At 38.9% G+C, this 18,600-nt stretch overlaps 1 protein-coding gene across 4 annotated transcripts in view; it reads right to left on the reverse strand.

Moving 5' to 3' along the window:
- Positions 1-18,600, reverse strand: part of hydin (HYDIN axonemal central pair apparatus protein) — a 67,106-nt gene that overhangs the window by 2,324 nt on the left and 46,182 nt on the right. For 3 of the 4 annotated variants that reach the window (XM_086074214.1, XM_086074212.1, XM_086074213.1), the window contains 31 exons: positions 18,299-18,381; positions 17,943-18,098; positions 17,715-17,811; positions 17,363-17,567; positions 16,748-16,980; positions 16,517-16,665; positions 16,262-16,448; positions 16,029-16,137; positions 15,603-15,830; positions 14,839-14,984; positions 13,889-14,095; positions 13,654-13,808; positions 13,030-13,124; positions 12,193-12,397; positions 9,515-9,715; positions 9,293-9,419; positions 8,600-8,765; positions 7,841-7,988; positions 7,559-7,766; positions 7,241-7,462; positions 6,981-7,150; positions 6,697-6,895; positions 6,398-6,553; positions 6,143-6,313; positions 5,811-5,920; positions 5,436-5,658; positions 4,895-5,104; positions 2,278-2,441; positions 1,857-2,007; positions 1,553-1,783; positions 1,089-1,313 (listed from right to left, as the gene is read on the reverse strand). In XM_086074214.1, the coding sequence (XP_085930340.1) occupies positions 1,089-1,313; positions 1,553-1,783; positions 1,857-2,007; positions 2,278-2,441; positions 4,895-5,104; positions 5,436-5,658; positions 5,811-5,920; positions 6,143-6,313; positions 6,398-6,553; positions 6,697-6,895; positions 6,981-7,150; positions 7,241-7,462; positions 7,559-7,766; positions 7,841-7,988; positions 8,600-8,765; positions 9,293-9,419; positions 9,515-9,715; positions 12,193-12,397; positions 13,030-13,124; positions 13,654-13,808; positions 13,889-14,095; positions 14,839-14,984; positions 15,603-15,830; positions 16,029-16,137; positions 16,262-16,448; positions 16,517-16,665; positions 16,748-16,980; positions 17,363-17,567; positions 17,715-17,811; positions 17,943-18,098; positions 18,299-18,381 (5,337 nt within the window). The remainder of the gene's footprint in view (positions 1-1,088; positions 1,314-1,552; positions 1,784-1,856; positions 2,008-2,277; positions 2,442-4,894; positions 5,105-5,435; positions 5,659-5,810; positions 5,921-6,142; positions 6,314-6,397; positions 6,554-6,696; positions 6,896-6,980; positions 7,151-7,240; positions 7,463-7,558; positions 7,767-7,840; positions 7,989-8,599; positions 8,766-9,292; positions 9,420-9,514; positions 9,716-12,192; positions 12,398-13,029; positions 13,125-13,653; positions 13,809-13,888; positions 14,096-14,838; positions 14,985-15,602; positions 15,831-16,028; positions 16,138-16,261; positions 16,449-16,516; positions 16,666-16,747; positions 16,981-17,362; positions 17,568-17,714; positions 17,812-17,942; positions 18,099-18,298; positions 18,382-18,600) is intronic. The other variant, XM_086074215.1, reaches the window with a different exon arrangement.

Below are 18,600 nucleotides of genomic sequence, written 5' to 3' on the forward strand. Positions count from 1 at the left end.
GTTGGTCTGTGCATGTGGAATATAAACACATCGCCAAATGTAAATATTATCCCTCCATCCCCCAACAGAAAAAAACTTCAAGGACCAATCAAGTACTGTATGTACACTTTATCAGAAGCTATTGTCAGCTCATGCTAATCTATGCAAAACTCAATGCAATTTTGCTTATCTTTTGCCTTTGACGTGACAGTGTTTCAGACAGCCGAGTCTGGTTAACGCTTGGAAGTGGCAAATGTTCATCCCCTGTCCCCCCAGCAAACCAAGCTATGATTGAAGAGTATGAAAACCTAGAATTCTTTATTGTACATTTAGAACATATATAAAATTTGTGATTACTCATGAGTTAACTAGTCAAGTCATGCGATTCAATTACGATAAAAAAAATTTTACCGCCTGACTCCCCTAATTTTTAATAATCTTTCCTTTTTTGAAATCGCGTCAGGCGATTACATTTTTTTAATTGTAATTAATTGCATGACTTCAATAGTTAACTCACGATTAATCAAACATTTTATATCTGTTCTAAATTTACAATATTTTTTTCTAGGTTTTCATACTCTTGTTAAGAAAAGTAGGAAAAAAATTAAAACGAATATAAATAGTTCAAATTTTTTTTGGACGTCTACAGCCGTCAATGGCAGTGAATGAGTGAGTTAATGTCACATTGATGAGTGAGATCACTCATGAAAAATTAAAAAATAAATAAATAAAAGGGTTAAGGAATGAACTCACGACCTTCACCTTGGAAGACAGCCGATCTTGAGCCACGCAGCTCCTGCTGCATATTAATATTTCGTGTCAGCTGGATTCTTCTGAACTCTTTGGTCTCTTGGAGATAAGCAAACAGTAGGAGGGGCATAGCGCTTCTGGCAGTCTCCCAAACTGAAGGTTGTGAGTTTGATCCTCAACCCTTGAGTGACTTTTATTTATCCCCCCATTCTTTATTTTTCTTTACTTTACTTTAATTCTTTACTTTTTTTAAATGTCTTCCAAAAGTATTAGCCTACTCTAAAACAGAATCAAATTCGCCCCACTCTAAAAAGCGTCAAGTTTACTGTGTAGGCCTATACCCTTTAAATCATTCCTACCTTGCAAGTGTATTCTGTTTTGAAGTGGGAGAAGTTGAGGAACTTGACAGCAACACTGTGGCTAGTCCCCAAGGAAGCACTGAATTGAATAGTCTTCTCTGGTGGCTGAGGTAGAGCTCGGAGAAGAAGACCATAGTGGAAGTAACCAAGATCACTACAAAACAAAGACAGCCGGGTGGTCGTCTCGCCGACTCGGAGGGGCTGGTAGTCGAAGGTCAGCGCACCCTAATGAGACAGAACACAAAACCAGTTTGTGGGGTAACACCAAAATGTGTGGGTATGACCGGCACTCTTAAAACTGCTGGGTCAAAAGTTGGTCCGACCTGCTAACTTGGGTCATACTAACCCAACTTCCTGGATAGTTTTGTACAAAACAACCCAAAGTTGGGTCAAATTGACCCAAGTTAGTGGGTCTATCCAACTTTTGACCCAGCAGTGTTAAGGGTATGTGGAATACATTTTACCTTTGACATTGCTGGCACAGTGTGCAGACTTGGAGCACTTATGTCAGGGCATTTACAGTCAACTGTGAGGCAGATAGACGTAGTCAGGGGGTTCTCAACTTCTATGGTGGCTGAAGTCTTCTCCCGGACATTTGACACCAGTTCCATTGTGGCCAAGTCTACTGGACTGGTAACCTTGAAGTTAAGGATGTAGAACAAGTACTCTCTCGAGACCTCATTCAAGAATGTCACCTAGGAAGAGAGGATAACATGACTCCCCAATTTTTTTTAAAATCAGAATTCAAATGTGTGTTTGTGTTCAAACCTTAGCATTGTACTGGCCCTCTCTGAATGTATAAAAATGAATCTTGTAGTCCTTCTTAGACAGAGCCGGGACATCAATATACTCACGACCCTTGAGAGAAACCGTAGTATCTGGATTTTCAGGAGTCAGAAACTCTATTATGACAAGGAACCTGGACACAAATAAACAGAATTAGACTGTGCTTTTTGTGTAAATTCACGGATGTAAAGAAACTTGACTAATAAATGATATGTGAACGATATCTTCACTGTCAAAATGTCATTTTAAGGGCACTGACTTCAGTCACCTTTTCTAAGTATAGCTTGCAGTTCGTAAAAATAAAAACAAATAAAAAAAAAACGACTAAAAATAAGAACTAAATCATTGAGGCTAAATAGAAATAAGTGTGATTACAGCCGTGAATGTATTCTACATGCTTTACCGTTTCTGCTTTGAGAGCCAGTTGGTAACAGGGAGTATCTGTGTGTGATGGGTCTTGGCAGGCAATTCATGTACAATCGTGCTCTCAGCTTTAGGGGGCTCAGCGGCCCCTTGTAGCGAGTACAGCATACCAGCCCCATTGGGGAATGAGAAAAAAACTGACCCCTGAAGATAAAGCAGAAATAGGTCATATGATGTGAAATTATATGTATTAATCCTTGTGTGCTTTGTATCTGTATTTCTGTAATGGTTTGTGGAACCTTCATCAGCATCATTAAGTGATGGCTGTGACTTTGGCTAAGGTATTGGCATCGTGGTGTTCCCTTGTGCTGACCTCAGCAGGGTGCTCCACAACACCGTAGAGTCCACAACATTTTGAATGTGTTTGCCTTGTTCCAGTAGGAAAGCCAACGATCTCTTCAAGATCCGGACCGCCACTGAAGTTCATGATGGATTCATATTTGTTGTTAAGCCTGTTATACCGGCTGAAATAACACAAAATTGCTGCGGAATGTCTGGATTAATCTGGTCTTTACATTAAATTTAACACAGAGCAATTAATTGTAAATAAGTTAAATATGTTGTCAAAGAAAATACATGATTGATTATTCATGTGTGTAAATTGGTCAATAATGGCATACCCTCCCTTTATTAAAACAATATATAGACTCAGCCATCTATTTTGTAATTATGATTGTGTTCAGGGCTGTGGGTTCCGTCATCGTCAAATCCATCACAATTTCAAGACGAACTAAGCTGTAATTGTCAATTCGCAATATTGTTTTAACCGAGCTTCCATCATGATTAAATTAACCCGTTTTTTTAGGACCAACAGTAAATATCTTGAGCACAGACCATCAACCGTCAGTCCGTCAACGTTATTTTAACGATGCTTGCGTCATGCTAAATTACATTTTGTCACCACTATTTTCCGCTTGACATTGCTTGTTATATTACTATCGTTTCCTTACTAACCACATATAGTATATCGTCACCCTCTTAAAAACAATTAAATAATAATAATTAAATAATCGGTTTTTTTTTTTGAGAATTATTATTTTTTTGCCTAAATCACCACCTCATGACGCAAATGGTTAATTTTTTTGTGTTTCTTGAAAAATCTGAAATGACTTAGGCGATTATTCCAAGCAAGGTGTCTATATAGGAAGTTAGTGTATATTGACTTGTTTAATGCAGGAGAATAAGAGTGGCTCAGTAGCAGTCACAGCCAAGAAGTGGATGTACTCTGCGGTACGTGAGCGTAGCCAGCATCCGTCAGTGTTTCCATCATTTGTCATTCGTTAGCGAAACGGGTGTCAGTCATATACAATCTGAGAAGGTCCATTGGTAATTACCCTGTTATTGATAATTACCCTGACAAAAGAAAACCCACTTCTGGCAATGCGTGGTCCGTGAATTTTTAGAAGTTTGCCTTCATTTGTTAATTGTCAACAAAATGGGCGTCCGTCATTAACGGACTGACAGACCTTCAATCATTATTGATGACAGAAACATTACATTTCTCAGCAAAGTAATGCAACATATTACATGAAACGACGATTGTGCTTTAAAGACACATCCCCATACAATGGGGAAAAGAACAAAGCTCAGAGGTGCTCTGGGTCACACCACAGCTCATCATTTAGAACATGCTTCCAGCCTCTTAAACTCCTCACTGAAGAAAGGTCCTACCCATCTCTTCCTAATGACCCGGTGTCACTCCTCGGTCCCGGTGTTGTGCATACATCCAGCCAAATATTAAGCACTTAACTAAGCTTAACTGTAGCGTCTCAGCACACATAGGCATAGATGGAAAAAAAAATCAACTTTACAGTGGTTAAAATGGTCCAAATCATAGCTTCCTTCGTTGCTTTTCACTAGTTTTGAATGACGTTTGGTAGCCCCAAAAAGCAATTTTACCCATAATCCACCGCACAGCGTGAGATGCGCATTTAGCTTATTACTTCATTTGGAAAAAATTTATGTTGAAGTCAGCCTCACCATGTTGGCTGCGTGTTCCGTCATGGATAGCATGAACAATTGTTGTTGCTGCTGGCTTGACTAATTTTGCCCATGGTGTACACGCGAGCAATATTTTTTAAACTAGGTATTTTATATTCCATAAATTTGTAACAAGACATTACATTTTGTGTTGGAATTCATGTTTTATTATTATTATTATTTTTATTAATTATAATATACTATTATTTATTTATTTATTTTATAATATCTAGGTGTCTATAATTTTTTATTTAAGAATATATATATTTTGATGAATCCTTGTGAAATACAGTGGGACGATTTAAAAAAATTTATATGGAAAAAAAAATGTAATTCACGGAATTGTACTGTAATTAAATATCTGCAGAAATGTGAGGAGTGTACTCACTTTTGTGAAATACTGTATGCGTTATGTTAAACAATGTTCATGGTTAGTTAGCCACTTGTAGGGGATAAGCAATAAGCCTGATGTTTTCAGCCTATACCATTTTTGCTTGCTTTGTTCAAAGGAATGTTTGTGTATTTTTTTCTGTGTTTTGTAGCCGAAATAAATTCATTCATTCATTCATTCAATTAGACATAATGGAATGAAGTTATCAAAGCAACTGGTCCTTTACCAAGTGTTTCTTTCCATCAACAGTCATGGTCAGCGGTCTGTAGGTGACCACATATGTGTTGCTTTGAAGAGGCTCAAGAACCACAGATGGTGCAGCTCTCCAGTGCTTGCCATTGATGACAGGTCGAATGCTGCAACGTTGATTTGTGGGGTTGACCACAGACAGTGTCTGGGTGTGTGAGCCACGCACAGGGCAAGAAAAATTGACCACCTGGAAAGAATTACAAGAAAAGCAGAGCAAAAAGAACAGAACAAGAAAAATAAGCAATATATGATATGTATGAACAATAGAATATGTTACAAAGATGTGTCTATCTTCATACCACTGCTGAGTATAGAGCAGTAAATAGAAGTGTGTTCCACTGTCCCCTCTACTCAATAAAAAAAATAAATCATAATAATAATAGCAACTCTACAGTATTATGTTTTGTATATATACTGCACATACATCCACAAATGCCTTTTAATGAAATTTTGAAGATTTTTGTTTAACATTGTGCATATGACATAAGCAATAAGAATGCTGCAGATGTTAACCAAACCTCTTTGCTGGAAGCGGCTCCAATGCAGGAGCCTGTCACAGTGAGAGTGATGGGTGAAGAGACGCCTTCAATGCAGCAGGTTAGGTTTTCATATCTTAAGTCATTATTCAAGCGCACTGGGGCAAATGTCAATTCTAAGGGAATCTCCGTTCCTGGCTGGATAGAACCTTTAGTTGGCTGGATGGACAACTCTTGAGGAAAGTCTTCAGTTTTCCAGTTGAACCTGTTTATTTGTTCATAAAGCAGAATGGTAGGTGTTTAAAATCAAGACTATTTGACCAAAATAATTCAAATAGCTACCATCACATTTGTAAACAACATTAATACTTCAGAAATGCCTTTACTAATTTTGTCATTGTTATTTTGCAAGCTTACCGAGCACAAAGTTCTCCTGTGTTGATCATGACAACGTTCTTTTTGCCCTGGCAATGCTGGACAATTGCTCCAAATCCCAAGTGTTCATGTTCAAGACGTACATCTACACCCTGAAAGTACGAATCAGAACCACATTACCCTAACTAACAACAGGCAACACACCATCACACGGCCGTAAATTAGTATTTTGATTGATGTTAATGTTAGTCACAAATTGGAAATGGAAACAAAACCAGTCACACGTGCACACATTGATCCTATAGACATGCTTCAATTTTCAAGAGATGTCAGAGTGTATTGATTTTCAAGAGACATACTAATTTGAAGTGTACCTGGCAGCAGCCCTGGATGGTCAGCAGCGGATGTAAATAGTTGTCAATCTCAGCCTGCAGCTCAGCAGTAAAAGCACAAATACGCTGTTGGGGTGTGAACAGGATCTCGGCATTACATGAACCTTGAAAAGCTTTAAGCAATAGCTCGTTTTCTGGATTGAATGACAAATCCTAGAGGTGAAGAAGCAGAGATGAGGCAATGTGAAACTGCTTGCTGACCGGCCACTCCTAATGATTTAATTCAAGCTTCCTTACCTTGGCTTCAATAATTGGCTTTCTGGTGTCAAGCTGCAAGGTGAAGGAAACGTCCAAAATACTTCGGTTGACGAGCTGCACCCGTTTCATAACTTTCTGACCTGGTGTCAGATTTCCAAGTTTCACCTTCTGGTGCTTGGGAGCCAATACTCCCAACTAGGACAAAATGATAAAAATGTGCAGCAGGCGGATGAAGTTTGAATATCAAATTTCAATAAAACGTGACATTTTATAAAGGTGTGTGGAGGTTGAGGTTGACAAAGAATGCTTCTGCGTGCAGTATACAGTACGGTGTTCACCTTCAATTCAACTCCTTGTCCCCAAATGTCCACTTGTTCTTTGATGCAGCTGTTGATTAAGAAGATGACATTTTCATGATAACGCCGTGGCTCGCGAGGATAAAAGGTGAAAGGAACCTCCACCATTGTACCAGGGGACAAAACATCTGGTTTAAATCCAATTTCCAGGAACAAGCACTTTTTGGTTTGACACTTGACACTGAGGAACAGAATGAAGTGTATTTATGACTCTACATTCCTTTATGTATTTCACATCTTGACTAAACAACGCTAGAACAACTAACCTGATGTCCCTGTTGCCTTTATTTTTTAACACAAGTGTGTGGGATGCTGGCGTCATACCAGGGCAATACACAAAGTTCTTTCCAAAGTTGTACTTTTTGAAAGAGAATTCAAGCTCGGGTGCCACACCACGGCCTTCCAAAGTAATTGTAAACAATGGGCCTTTGTTTACCTTAAGAAACAGAAGGAGTTAGCAAGAGGACTTATTTTCAATCGCTCAAACATTTTTCTGTATTCAATAATTTTCTTTGAGTAATCTTACTTTGATTTTCAGCCTGGTATCTGTGAGTGTGCAATTGCTCCGAGGAGAAAAGAAGACAGCTGACTGCAGCTTCTCTCCAACAGCTATTGAGGAATTTTTGGGTTTTGTTACAAAGTGCTGAAGAAGCTCACTTGGCCCTTCCAGTTCAAAGTTCACATCCATGTTGTGTCTCCCTGTATTGGTCACCAGGATATTGAAGGTAGCTTGCTCTGAAATGCCCACCTATGGTAAACACATGTCGTCATATGATGTACACTTTCAGTGTTGTGGTTCCAACGTTGCTTTCACACTTTCACGTAATTGAGAAGGAATACTTACTTTTCCAAAGTCCCAACTATTCAAAATGTCCGGACTCAGCTCTCTGAGTCCTCCATCTGGATTTTCCACTTGGATAGAAGCAGTAATTGTACAACATTGTGCCTTACAAGTCAGGATGAGTAGCTTTGACTTCCTCTTCACCCTCAGGGTTAATTTGAAGCTCACATAGCCCTGTCGGCAAGGACTGAAGGACACTGCCAAAGGCAACCTGCAATCGGATGTCAACATGTTAAAGTTATTTCCTTGTCATAATCTCCAAATGGATGATTAAAAGTCATTCACTTTTCTTTTGCGGGCACTGTGCCAGACATTGGCTGCAAAATGAGGCTGGACTCTTGGTCATCACAGAGTAATGATGGCTGCAAAACAGTGAAGTGAAAGGGCTCCTTCTCTTCATTCACGAGATTCACTGTTTGCGACACTTTATTACCTAAAGAAAACATAAAAAAATTACTTGTAGTTATGTTCAAGAATTTTGGGTGTGTTAATAATTCTACAAATAGCATGGTCATTTCTAATTATTCACATTGGCATTCAGTTGATTTGATTTGACTTGATCTTTAACACATTTACTGCCAAAGACGGCTATGGACGTCAAAGATTCATTCTTACTGGGCTGGCAGTGAATGATATATATACAAATGATTAAGATTAAATTAGTTTTTGAAAATGCAAAAACAGGCATAAACTTGATTGTGCACGCAAATGACTGTGGAAGCAGATTTAGAAACAGGGTATAGACCCACTTCTGCGTCCGCATTTCCCCAAATGATTTGCGCTTTAGAGATTTTGGCCAGTTTCATCTCTATTCAGTGTTGCCTTGAGATACAAATTTAATTTGTTCCATACCCATAACTCAAAACACTCACATATCTCAAATATTTCCTCATTGAAATGAATAGATATTCCATTAACCCGCTATTAGTATAGATCTTAATAAATCAGGCCCTAGTGTCATTTCATACATTGCAGGAAATAAAACTAATACAGATATTGTACTTTAATATGTGATGTCACTGAGTGCCCATAGGTGTGACATACCAATAAGTTGTTTGCCAAAGTCAATGTGAGATTTGTCAAAGTAGATAAGAGGCTCTCTCATGGAGCCCACACACAGGAAGGGCATTGACAGAGACAGCATCTCAATCACAAAGCTCCAAAATGACTCCACATCATTCACCTGCTCAGCCACATATTTAAAGCTCATCTATTTAAAAGCAAAAAGAGATTATGGTGAAGGTTAGGTAAATCTTAACTCTTCAAGAGAGAGTAACAGAAACATGTTGAGATTACAGGATAGAGATATGTCTTGACACACTCACAGGGGGTATTTGGTCATAGTGTTTAATTAATCATACAGTAGCTAACAGCACAATCAGACTCAAGAGGTTCTGGGTTCAAATTTACTTTGAGTACTCTAACTTCCTCCCATGTTCCAAAAACAGATTTGTAATGTTAACTGAAGAATCTAACTTGCCCATAAGGGTGAATGTGCGTGTGAATTGTTGTTTGTAATTGTGTCGAGTGATTGGTTACCAACCAGGAATAGGAGGGATAGGCCACAACCCAAATAGGGAAAGCATTACCGGTTATGAATGTTGATAAGAGGCTATAGGTAAAGGTAGAAGGGCAGCATACTGTATCAACAGATAAAATGTATTGCTGTCACTGGGGAATAATACTACAATAGCAATCTTTTGAGTTTTATGGTCATACAGTAGCTCTGCTCCTTACCTCTAACTTCTCTCCAGGCCGAATAATGCCAAATGGGGTGAGGCAGCTAAACGCACTGTTACCAGTATCTTCACACTTCCATTGGAATGAGTATGGTTCATTGGTTGGGTTCAACACAGTAAAAGATCTGCAAAAAGAACAGGCACTTATGAGCCCAATGTTCAAGTTTTTTAAGTTAACAACTTAAGTAAATAATAATAATAATAATAATAATTTCATAACCTTTTTGCTGGGGTAAAGAGGCCAAGCGTTTTGCATTCTACCACTCTGATGTTAGGTTCCAAATAAGTCCTGAACTCAGGATTGCGTCGGCTCCCGGTGATATAGTCAGAATCTTCAAGGTCAAAGTGGCAGTGGGGCAATATGCTGCGGCCACTAAACGAGATAGTGGGCCCCTGAGCCCCAGCACGTAAATTAGGGATACTGGAAAAAATATGAGCATAAACAAGGGGAAAATATCAGGCAATTGCTGTACGATATCATTGAAAACACTGATTCTGTTTTTATTCCAGGCTCTATCACAAGGCAAATGATACCATTTAATTACTAAAGAAAAAACATTGAAATCTGACACAAGCTTTTTTTTAAGTATAAAAGCTTGGTAACAGTTACAATCATCCTAATGCTGATAGCTGCAGTTGAACAACATACTGCAAACACCCTGTTGCATGTAGCGTTACCACAGTTGCCTTGAAAGAGTAACTTAGTTACTTTATTGATAACTAGACTTTAAAAGTGACTTAGCTACTCTACTAATTACTTAATTTTAAGAGTGCTAAAATTTTAAGACAATAAGTCACACTTGATTTTTTTTATATACATAGCTCCTGCAACTAATACACAGGTGTAACTTGTAAATCGGTATATTAAAATTAGAACTCGACAGAAGAAGGAGAAGAAGAAGAAAAATAAGAAGAAAAAGAAAAAAAAGAAGAAGAGGAAGACAGACTGCTGTGTCCGAATGTGCACCCTACTCTGAGGGATCAAAATTACCCACAATGCACTATGAAAAGTAGTGAAAATCGATGCACACTCAAACGGTTTGCATTGCGAGTATGAAAAAAACATGGCGCGAGAATCAAAGTGATGCAATAAATATACACTATGGAAATAATTTATTAGTTTTAGTTGAAAATATGTGTAGGAGCCTAAATTTGATTTTAAGTTAAGTAATATTTGGATAAAAGTGATTTACGTTCATTCTGATAAAAGGATATTATTTACATTATTTACAAGTTGAATTGTTTAATGTTCATCTGTATAGTGAATAGGTAATAGTTATATTGTTTGTGTTTAAAATATGTAAATATAAGATGTGACATTCACATAGCTTTTATAGTAATATACAATTGTGTCACAGCTTTGTTTATTTAGGACCTATTTGATTGCTTTTATGCGGAGGGACCTGTGTGGTACACGGCAGTAATGCGGTCAGGCAATATTTGGAGTAGAGCCACACACTTTTATTTACCTCCTCCTCCGCTTCAACTTCTTTCGATATTTCATTTTTGTGTGTGTTATTTTTAAATTTTTGTACCATTGATTTAATGTCTAACTAAAGTGAACAAAAACCAAGACGAACGTATGGAGTTTCTTTTCCTCAACGAAGCCATGGACACTGACAAAGAAATGAGTTTGGAGCCTCAAGCTAATGCTTTACTAATTACGAGCCTACAATATGTACAACAAAGGAAAAAATATACAGTTTTAAAACATTTTCATTCACAATAAATAGTCGGAGATTTATGCGCCGGGGCGTCGTGACAGATACCGTGGCCACGTGATATGCGATGAGGAGAAAGTAGTGAGCTGGCTGTCCAAATCGCCAAACAGAATGATGGCACTGCATATTAGGCCACTATATAATGCAATAATAGTAAATGAGGGGTTAGGGGATAAGGGTGGATATTCAGACACAGCCAGAGACAACTAAGAAGAAAACGAAGAAGACCAAGAAGAAGAAGCTAGTAGTAGTAGTAGTAGTAGTAAACACAATTTGGCAGTTTGTCTTCTCATTGGACGAGTACGGACTACAGACGTCACTCCCATGAAGCTGATGTAGTCGCTCTGCCACCCACCGGCTCAGTCTCGCTTATTAGCATAGCATTCGGTTAGTTTATTTAGCATAGCATGCGATAGTATAAAAATTATTTAGATCGTAATTTTCACCGCTGCTGTAAATCTCAACCAGACCACACCCAACCTTCTCCCTCCTTGCAAGTCCAACGATCCTCCAGACAACGTCCCTTTTGAGCGCCGTTTTCAAATATTAGTGAGGGTGGAGCACGAGTCTGTTTGGGGGTGAGTTACACTTTAAGCAAATGTGCTGCCTTTTTTGACATACTGGTAGTGTTTTTGAAGCTAGATAACATTTTGTCAACAGGACAGTGTGCAATATACCTTAATATTTTCTTCAGCTGACAAAAACTCTAAATAGTGACTGGATTTCCAGCTTGAAAGCATGAATCTCTCTTCTTCCATTGTTATTAATGTCACGACTGTGCATATGTGAGTTGCTTGTTGACGCAAACATGATGTCACTGTCTCAGACATGAATGTCTATATTTTATTATTTGTTATTTATCAGTTTTGTTCCAAGTACACTTGCGACTGAACACCATGATTGAAAAATACGATACCTATTCAAGTGTTGTGAGTCTGTACTATCACTTACAGGTGAAAAGTAAATCTCAGTGAGATTTATCTCACCTGATTCTTCACATCATTAATTGCTATGTTTGATCTCCCCATTATATGTAGTCAAATACATCACTGGGCGATGACAACACGTTAGTCGTTACTCTTAGCGGCATCACTGGTTATAGGAAGGCACAAACCACAATTGATGGTGATATGTTAAAGCTGGACTTACACACGTTTTACCTGATTGTCAGCATTACCTGCAGTGCAATCTCCCTTGGAACAGGCCTGCGTCCAAAGGTGAAAAGCGAACGCAGACATTTTGAATAGCACCTGGCAAAATGGCCCCAATACTTGGCTCCACAGTAAACCAATGGGCATTTGGAATTCCTATCAGAAGAGACATCTCACTGGTCAGACTGGTGGGAGGCTGTTCTTCAGTCAACGCCCTTGATGACATGCTACCTGACATGCACACCGACATGCCACAACATGAGACCACTTGCACGGAAAAAGGATGTCTGATACAAGAGAAGTTTGGTTTTGAAAAGTTAATGACGTCAATTACATTTGACACTGTTTTAAGGCCTTTTCACACTGCACTTGGTTTTCTTAGTGCTTGCTGTGGGGTATCACACACAGATGACAGTGTCCTACTAGCTTGCATTTAAAAGTGCTTGCTTAGCTGCCAACCAGAAAGTTGGTCTTCTGGTTGGTCTATTATTGTTTGCATTCTGATATCACTCTGCCAGCCTCTCCTATTGGATGAGTACCTTCTTCACCACAACCACATTCTCAAATTTAACATTTTTAAACATGAGGGCATGGCGCGTACCTATCTTGCACATGCAAGCATTCCGTCTCTGGTAGATACATAATTAATGGCTTCGTCGACTGCGTGCTGCACGTTGCTAAGTGCAGTGTGAATTACTCATTTAACACATTATTTATTATTGTAGTTGCTGATTGCAGTGGTGTGGAACTTTATTGCATTCATAATTATAGTAAGACTATTTGTGGCTGGTCGGTCGGTGTAAGTGTACAAGCTGAAGCAATTTTTAACCAACATAAAGTTAAAATGTTAATTTATTGATTACCTTCTTGGCTTTGGCTGACTGGGAAGCTACTTGAATCTATTAAGACTTCCCAGGAAAATTCCAGTTTCACGGTGCCTTCATTAAGCATCTGCACTCTGCACACAAAACAAAGGCATGAAATTATTTTAAGTACAGTAATGTCTGGACTATAAGGTGCACCTGACTATAAGCCGTGCTAGCTAAATTTAGGAAATACTTGAGTTTGTTACACATGTAAGCCGCACCCGACTGTAAGCCGCATGTGTCTGAATGTTACCGCACCGGGTTCCCGCTACTTCTTTTTCCATAATGAGGGCGCAAATTGTCTTGCTCTGGTTCTGTCTCTCCTACTGTATTTGGGCTCACTTGGTTTGTTTTGCTCTGCCTGACGCTCTTGCACTTGCGCCCCCTTGTGATCCGATTGATAAGCCGCACCTTTGTATTGGCCGCAGGGTCGAATGCAAGTGAAAAAAGCGTCTTATAGTCCAGAAATTACTGTAATTCAAGTACACTGGCAATTAACAATATTACTGTAAATGCTGATCCAGTCAAAAGCAAAATGAATATGTGTTCTGTCACTGTCATCAAGCATTTATCTTTATTACTTCAACTTGAAATGGCTGGGGTGGTAGCAGTACAACTTACTGGTGAGAGCTGCTTTGGTAAGCCAATGTGTCTTTGAATCGGATAGGTGCTGTGTTGCAGCTGAACTTCACAAAGTCACAAACTGCACTGATACGTAAATGCAAGTCCCAGTCTGAACCTTTGACCACAGAGCAGGCTGGCTCAGAATATTGTTTCTGTTGGCAAACAAACATGCAGTTCTGTACATAGATGCATAGGTGTCCGCTCTCAAAAAGTGCAATAGGATTATGCATACCTTATTCTTTCCAGTCTGCTGTGGCTGTGTCCATGAAGCCTGCGGTGTCTTCTTTTGGTCATCCCAGTCAGCAACTTGATCTAATGGCTGCTGGAATGTCACCTGACTTATCTTGCATGTAATTTGCTGTCTTGTTAGTGTCACTCGTGCTTTTGCGCAAAAGACGACTGTCACTTCCTTAGAACATCCTGCATGGAGGTGTCCAACCTTAAGCCATGAAATAAAATAGAAACACATACAGTATGGTATAGCTATAAGAGAATAGTCAAATGCAAATACAAGATATTCTAAAATACATTAATCAAGGTTGCAATAATCATACTCTTGAAAATCAAGGTACAGTCATTAACTTGTATTGTACAAGTAATTAATGCTATATATTTCTGGCACATGTAAATTGTTAACAAACAAGTCTACATATACAGTTAGTAAGTTTGGTTTTAACCAGTTTTATGATAAATAATTAGCATATACTGTACTGTACAGTTGTAGGTCAGATTTTTTTTATTTGTGTGAGTGTGTGTGGCGCTGGGGGGGGGGGTAGAAATTGTCTTTCTGCCTCGACAAAATAGAAACAAATAAAGGCTTGAAATATTTCACTTTGTGTATAGTGAACTAATGTAACATGCAAGTGTCACTTTTTGAAATAAAATATTTAGATATAAATGGGCTTTTCCTCAATATTCAAATTTACTGACCAGCACTTCTATATAATACAAATCTAGTTTCAGGTTAATCACTTGGGCAAAGTCAGCTGGGATAGGCTCAAGGTCATACTTGACCCTAGTTCAGATAAGTGCTATAGAAAATCCATAATTAAAGTCAATGCAATTTCTGAACCAGTTTCAGTTCTCAATGCACATAATAAAGTACAAAAAAAGAGTAACGACAACAGCAACATTAAATTCATTATTTTAGACTTTGACAGGACACTTCACCACTGTGTTTACCTGTGGTGAAAAGGAGAGATTGGCGTCCTCAGGGGGCCACTCAAACCTCGCCACCTGGTTACTGCTGCTGTGGTTTATCAAAGTGAAACTCTCTCTGACAGGACAAGCCACACTGCAGTAACCAAAACTGAGCAGGTCGGAATAATCTGTGGACGTAAAACGTTCTGTTAATTTGACATGGCAAAATCTTAATTATGACAAATTCATTAAAATGTTGTGCTGCTTCAGAATTGGTTTTATCATCATTATTGTGAATACCAAACATCACATGTGAAATTAAACAAGATCAATCTTTTGTTTTCTGCCATTCCTGAAAATATATAAAGGTGTTCTAAATTTCCATCTAAATGTTATGTAGTAGAGAGTCTAATCAATTATTGTAATAACTTCCCTGCATGAAGTTTGTTTGTCTTTGACTTGACAGGATGTTCAGCCAATGTACTACACTGTCTGAAACACTAATCCAAAAGGTAAAAAGTAATGCATTGAGTTATTTGGGATGCACAGATTAACGTCAGCTAACAGTGTTAGCCTCTGATAAAATGTGCATACTTTTTCTTACAGGTGAGGTTGTCGAAAAGTAATTCAAACTACTCAGTATAAAAAAGAGCTGTGGGACTCACAAACATACAAATCTATGCAACAAAGACAATACAATATCAAAACATTTTGGCAATATTTCTTTTTTATGGGACACTGATAGTTGTTGCCCCTCATCCTCTTCACATGTAATATTTGCTTGTTGCAATACGTTTCACTCTTACCTTCCTCATCAAGGTTTGGATGCATTTCCCGCGGAGGTTTTCGGATGTTGTCAAGACTGACGAGTTGCTGGTAAGCTTCACCAGTTACTTGTACTATAGTGTTGCTGTAAAGGCTGTCCTTCACTTGCACTGAAATCTTGTCTTCCACCCTCACAGGTTTGTCAGCGGAGAAGGTGACTTCAAATTCAGCCGTCTCATTAACGTCAAGTTTCAGGCATGCTCTGTGGACTAATGGAGGCACTTTTGAGAAGTACAACTGAATGAAGACTGTGGCAAGCATTGTAAAGATGCCTTTGTTTGGTAAATAAAAGGATAAACAAGAAGTGAAAGTTGTCAATTTGATGCAGACTGTGACATTTTCCTTTGATTAATTAAATAAACTGCACAGCAATAATTCATTTACAAAATATGTGTTATTTTCTTTACCAGAGACAAGGTTGTCCTCAAAATGAGAAAAGTGGATTGCTCCACATTTGTTTTCAGGAACAGCTCTGAGTGTTAACACACCGTGTTTGTCCGTCATGTCAACCTGGACCTTTTATAACACAAATATGAGGATTGTAAACAAAGTCTCCTTTGTCTCACAAATTATAGAAACAACCTGTTGCTTGACTACAGAAAATCCTTTATTGGCAAGCAAAGAATGTGTATTCTCTCACCTGAGCTGGGACATTGCCATCATTTAACAGCACCAAGGGTAGGGTATTAGTACGTCCTACCAATGTCCGTCTGAACGGCAAGACTGGACTTGATTTATTGGCCGGACGTATCACAGACACAACTGGCAGACAGCCTTCACCAACTATGTCAAACTCCAGGACTTTACTCTTCAGGTTTGTTGGTATTCTTTAACAAAGAGAGGGGATATAATCAGTCTGAAAGGATTAAAAACATCATACCATTCTCAAGCATACCTGCTGCTTTTATCAAATGTAGCTTCAAATACAGCATTGTAGAGATGCATTGTATGTGGTGTGAAGCTCAAAGAAGTGAATGCGTGGGATTGGCCGGGAACGAACACTGTTGGAGAAGACAATTCAAAAACATCCACAGTGCCAGACATCTGCAAAAGAAAAAAAAAGAAAGCAGTTCACATGCATGTTTCAATTAAAACATAATATTCCATACAGTCGAAGGAACTTTACCTTAATGCCAACATATCTGATGCCCAAGTTGAGCGTGTACGGCACCTTGCTGTTGTTGGTGAGTTTTAAGCGAGCCTGAGAAGTTCGCCCCACAAGAACTTTGTTGAAAATGAACTTGTTCTCATCCAGAATAAAAACTTGTTCCGCATTGAAAAATTGTACTGATGATAGCTGACTGGTGCTTGGACACAAATGGTGCTCCTCAAAGATAGAGGTCATGTCCAACACAATGCCTGTATGAGCCCCCCAAAAAGTAGCAAAAGAGGGGGCAGATCGCACATCAGTACGAGTATTCAAAGTTAAATGCCTCAATAGTCAGACAAATGCAATTCAACAAGCTTCAGCATGGTTCAGATCACTAAACATCTACAGGATTACTCTACATGCATCACTGAAGTCGAAGGTTAATTGACGGCAAAGAGGAACAATATAATGACAGCCTTAGAATCTGATCAACCAGACACATGTAAAAGGTAGTCCTTTGCGCAGAAATGCACAGGAATATTTGTGAACCTTCAGCTAGACTGTGGTGTGAAGCCACTTGAAAAAAATACCCCTATAGTTTAGCAGTCTACAATTTAAAAAGGTAATTAAGGACTTCAAAGCAGTTCCCACCTGGCCTGCAAATTTCAGCTATCAGTTTGTAAGGTATGCCTTCAGGATGGTCTGAGGGGTCACGGCCACTGATGTCGATGAGCAGATTCTGACTCCAGCTGCCAAGCTGTTCAGCTATGCACTCAACTGTCACTGCCTGCCGGGTCCTAGGCTGCATTGTTCCCGCGCAAGGGAACACCGCAAACACCCCAGTGCTGAGTCGATTCTGGATTGCGGAAAATGGAAATAATCAATGGAAAATGGAAAATCCATTTATGTAATCATGAGTTGTTTTTTTCTTCACATGCAGGGGGGACAGGACAGAGTGGCTCTGCCTCTCCCGCCTGCCCTGATTGCACGTCCCTGCTCTCACCTGCGAGACATTGGAATCTTTCTGGAAGGACTCACTCCTCATTTTGGTCCCGGGTGTAAAAGACTTCTCTGAAGTGCTCTCTCGGCCTTTCTTACCACTGTGACCAACACAAAATGATAATACAATTTACTGTTATACAGAATTTCCTCTGAAAAGTGGAAATACACGTATGCACATTGGGCACAAAGCTTTCTGTTTGACCGCTGTTATGATGTGATGCTTCCTTACCCCTGTTTTGGTCGTGGGCAAATGCCGATGCCCACACAGGAGATGATGTATTGGGTCTCAAATATTCCATTGTTCTCTAGTATGAAGTTCTGACTTTTCTTGGAGCCATAAACGAGAGGACCAAAATTTATGTCACACGAAGGTGAAATTGTGTACCTATACCAGATAAAAATAAAATAAAAAATGCTGTAATTATTGCATCACCAAATTTTCTATACTGCAACATATAAGACACAATGTTTTATCAATGTTTGCATTTATTGCAACATAGATGATCACAAAGTTCTTTCAAACAAATTGAGCATGAGAAAAATAAAAAAATTCTACAAAAAATAAATATGACATTTGAATTAAACCTGGAAAAGACGGACTGGACAGTAACATTGATGGGTAAAATGGCTACAATATGTCCTCCATCCCCAATGCTGGGTTCAATCACCTGCAGAAGACAAATACAATTACTTACACCACCACTTGTATGTATACATTTCAATAACATCCAAATGTACAATATTTTGTGTCATCATGACTTTGTCTGCTTTCTGCAGACCCGACGCAATTCTAGCCACTCTTTGCCAGTGTGTCCACTGCAACTATGGACAACAAAGGACCTGATGTATGTTAACATAATTGCATCCACTGCCACACCCATATCACC

This window comes from Leptonotus elevatus, chromosome 4 (assembly GCF_054856555.1).
Source record: "Leptonotus elevatus isolate MCC_2025b chromosome 4, RoL_Lele_1.0, whole genome shotgun sequence".
Lineage (NCBI taxonomy): Eukaryota > Metazoa > Chordata > Actinopteri > Syngnathiformes > Syngnathidae > Leptonotus > Leptonotus elevatus.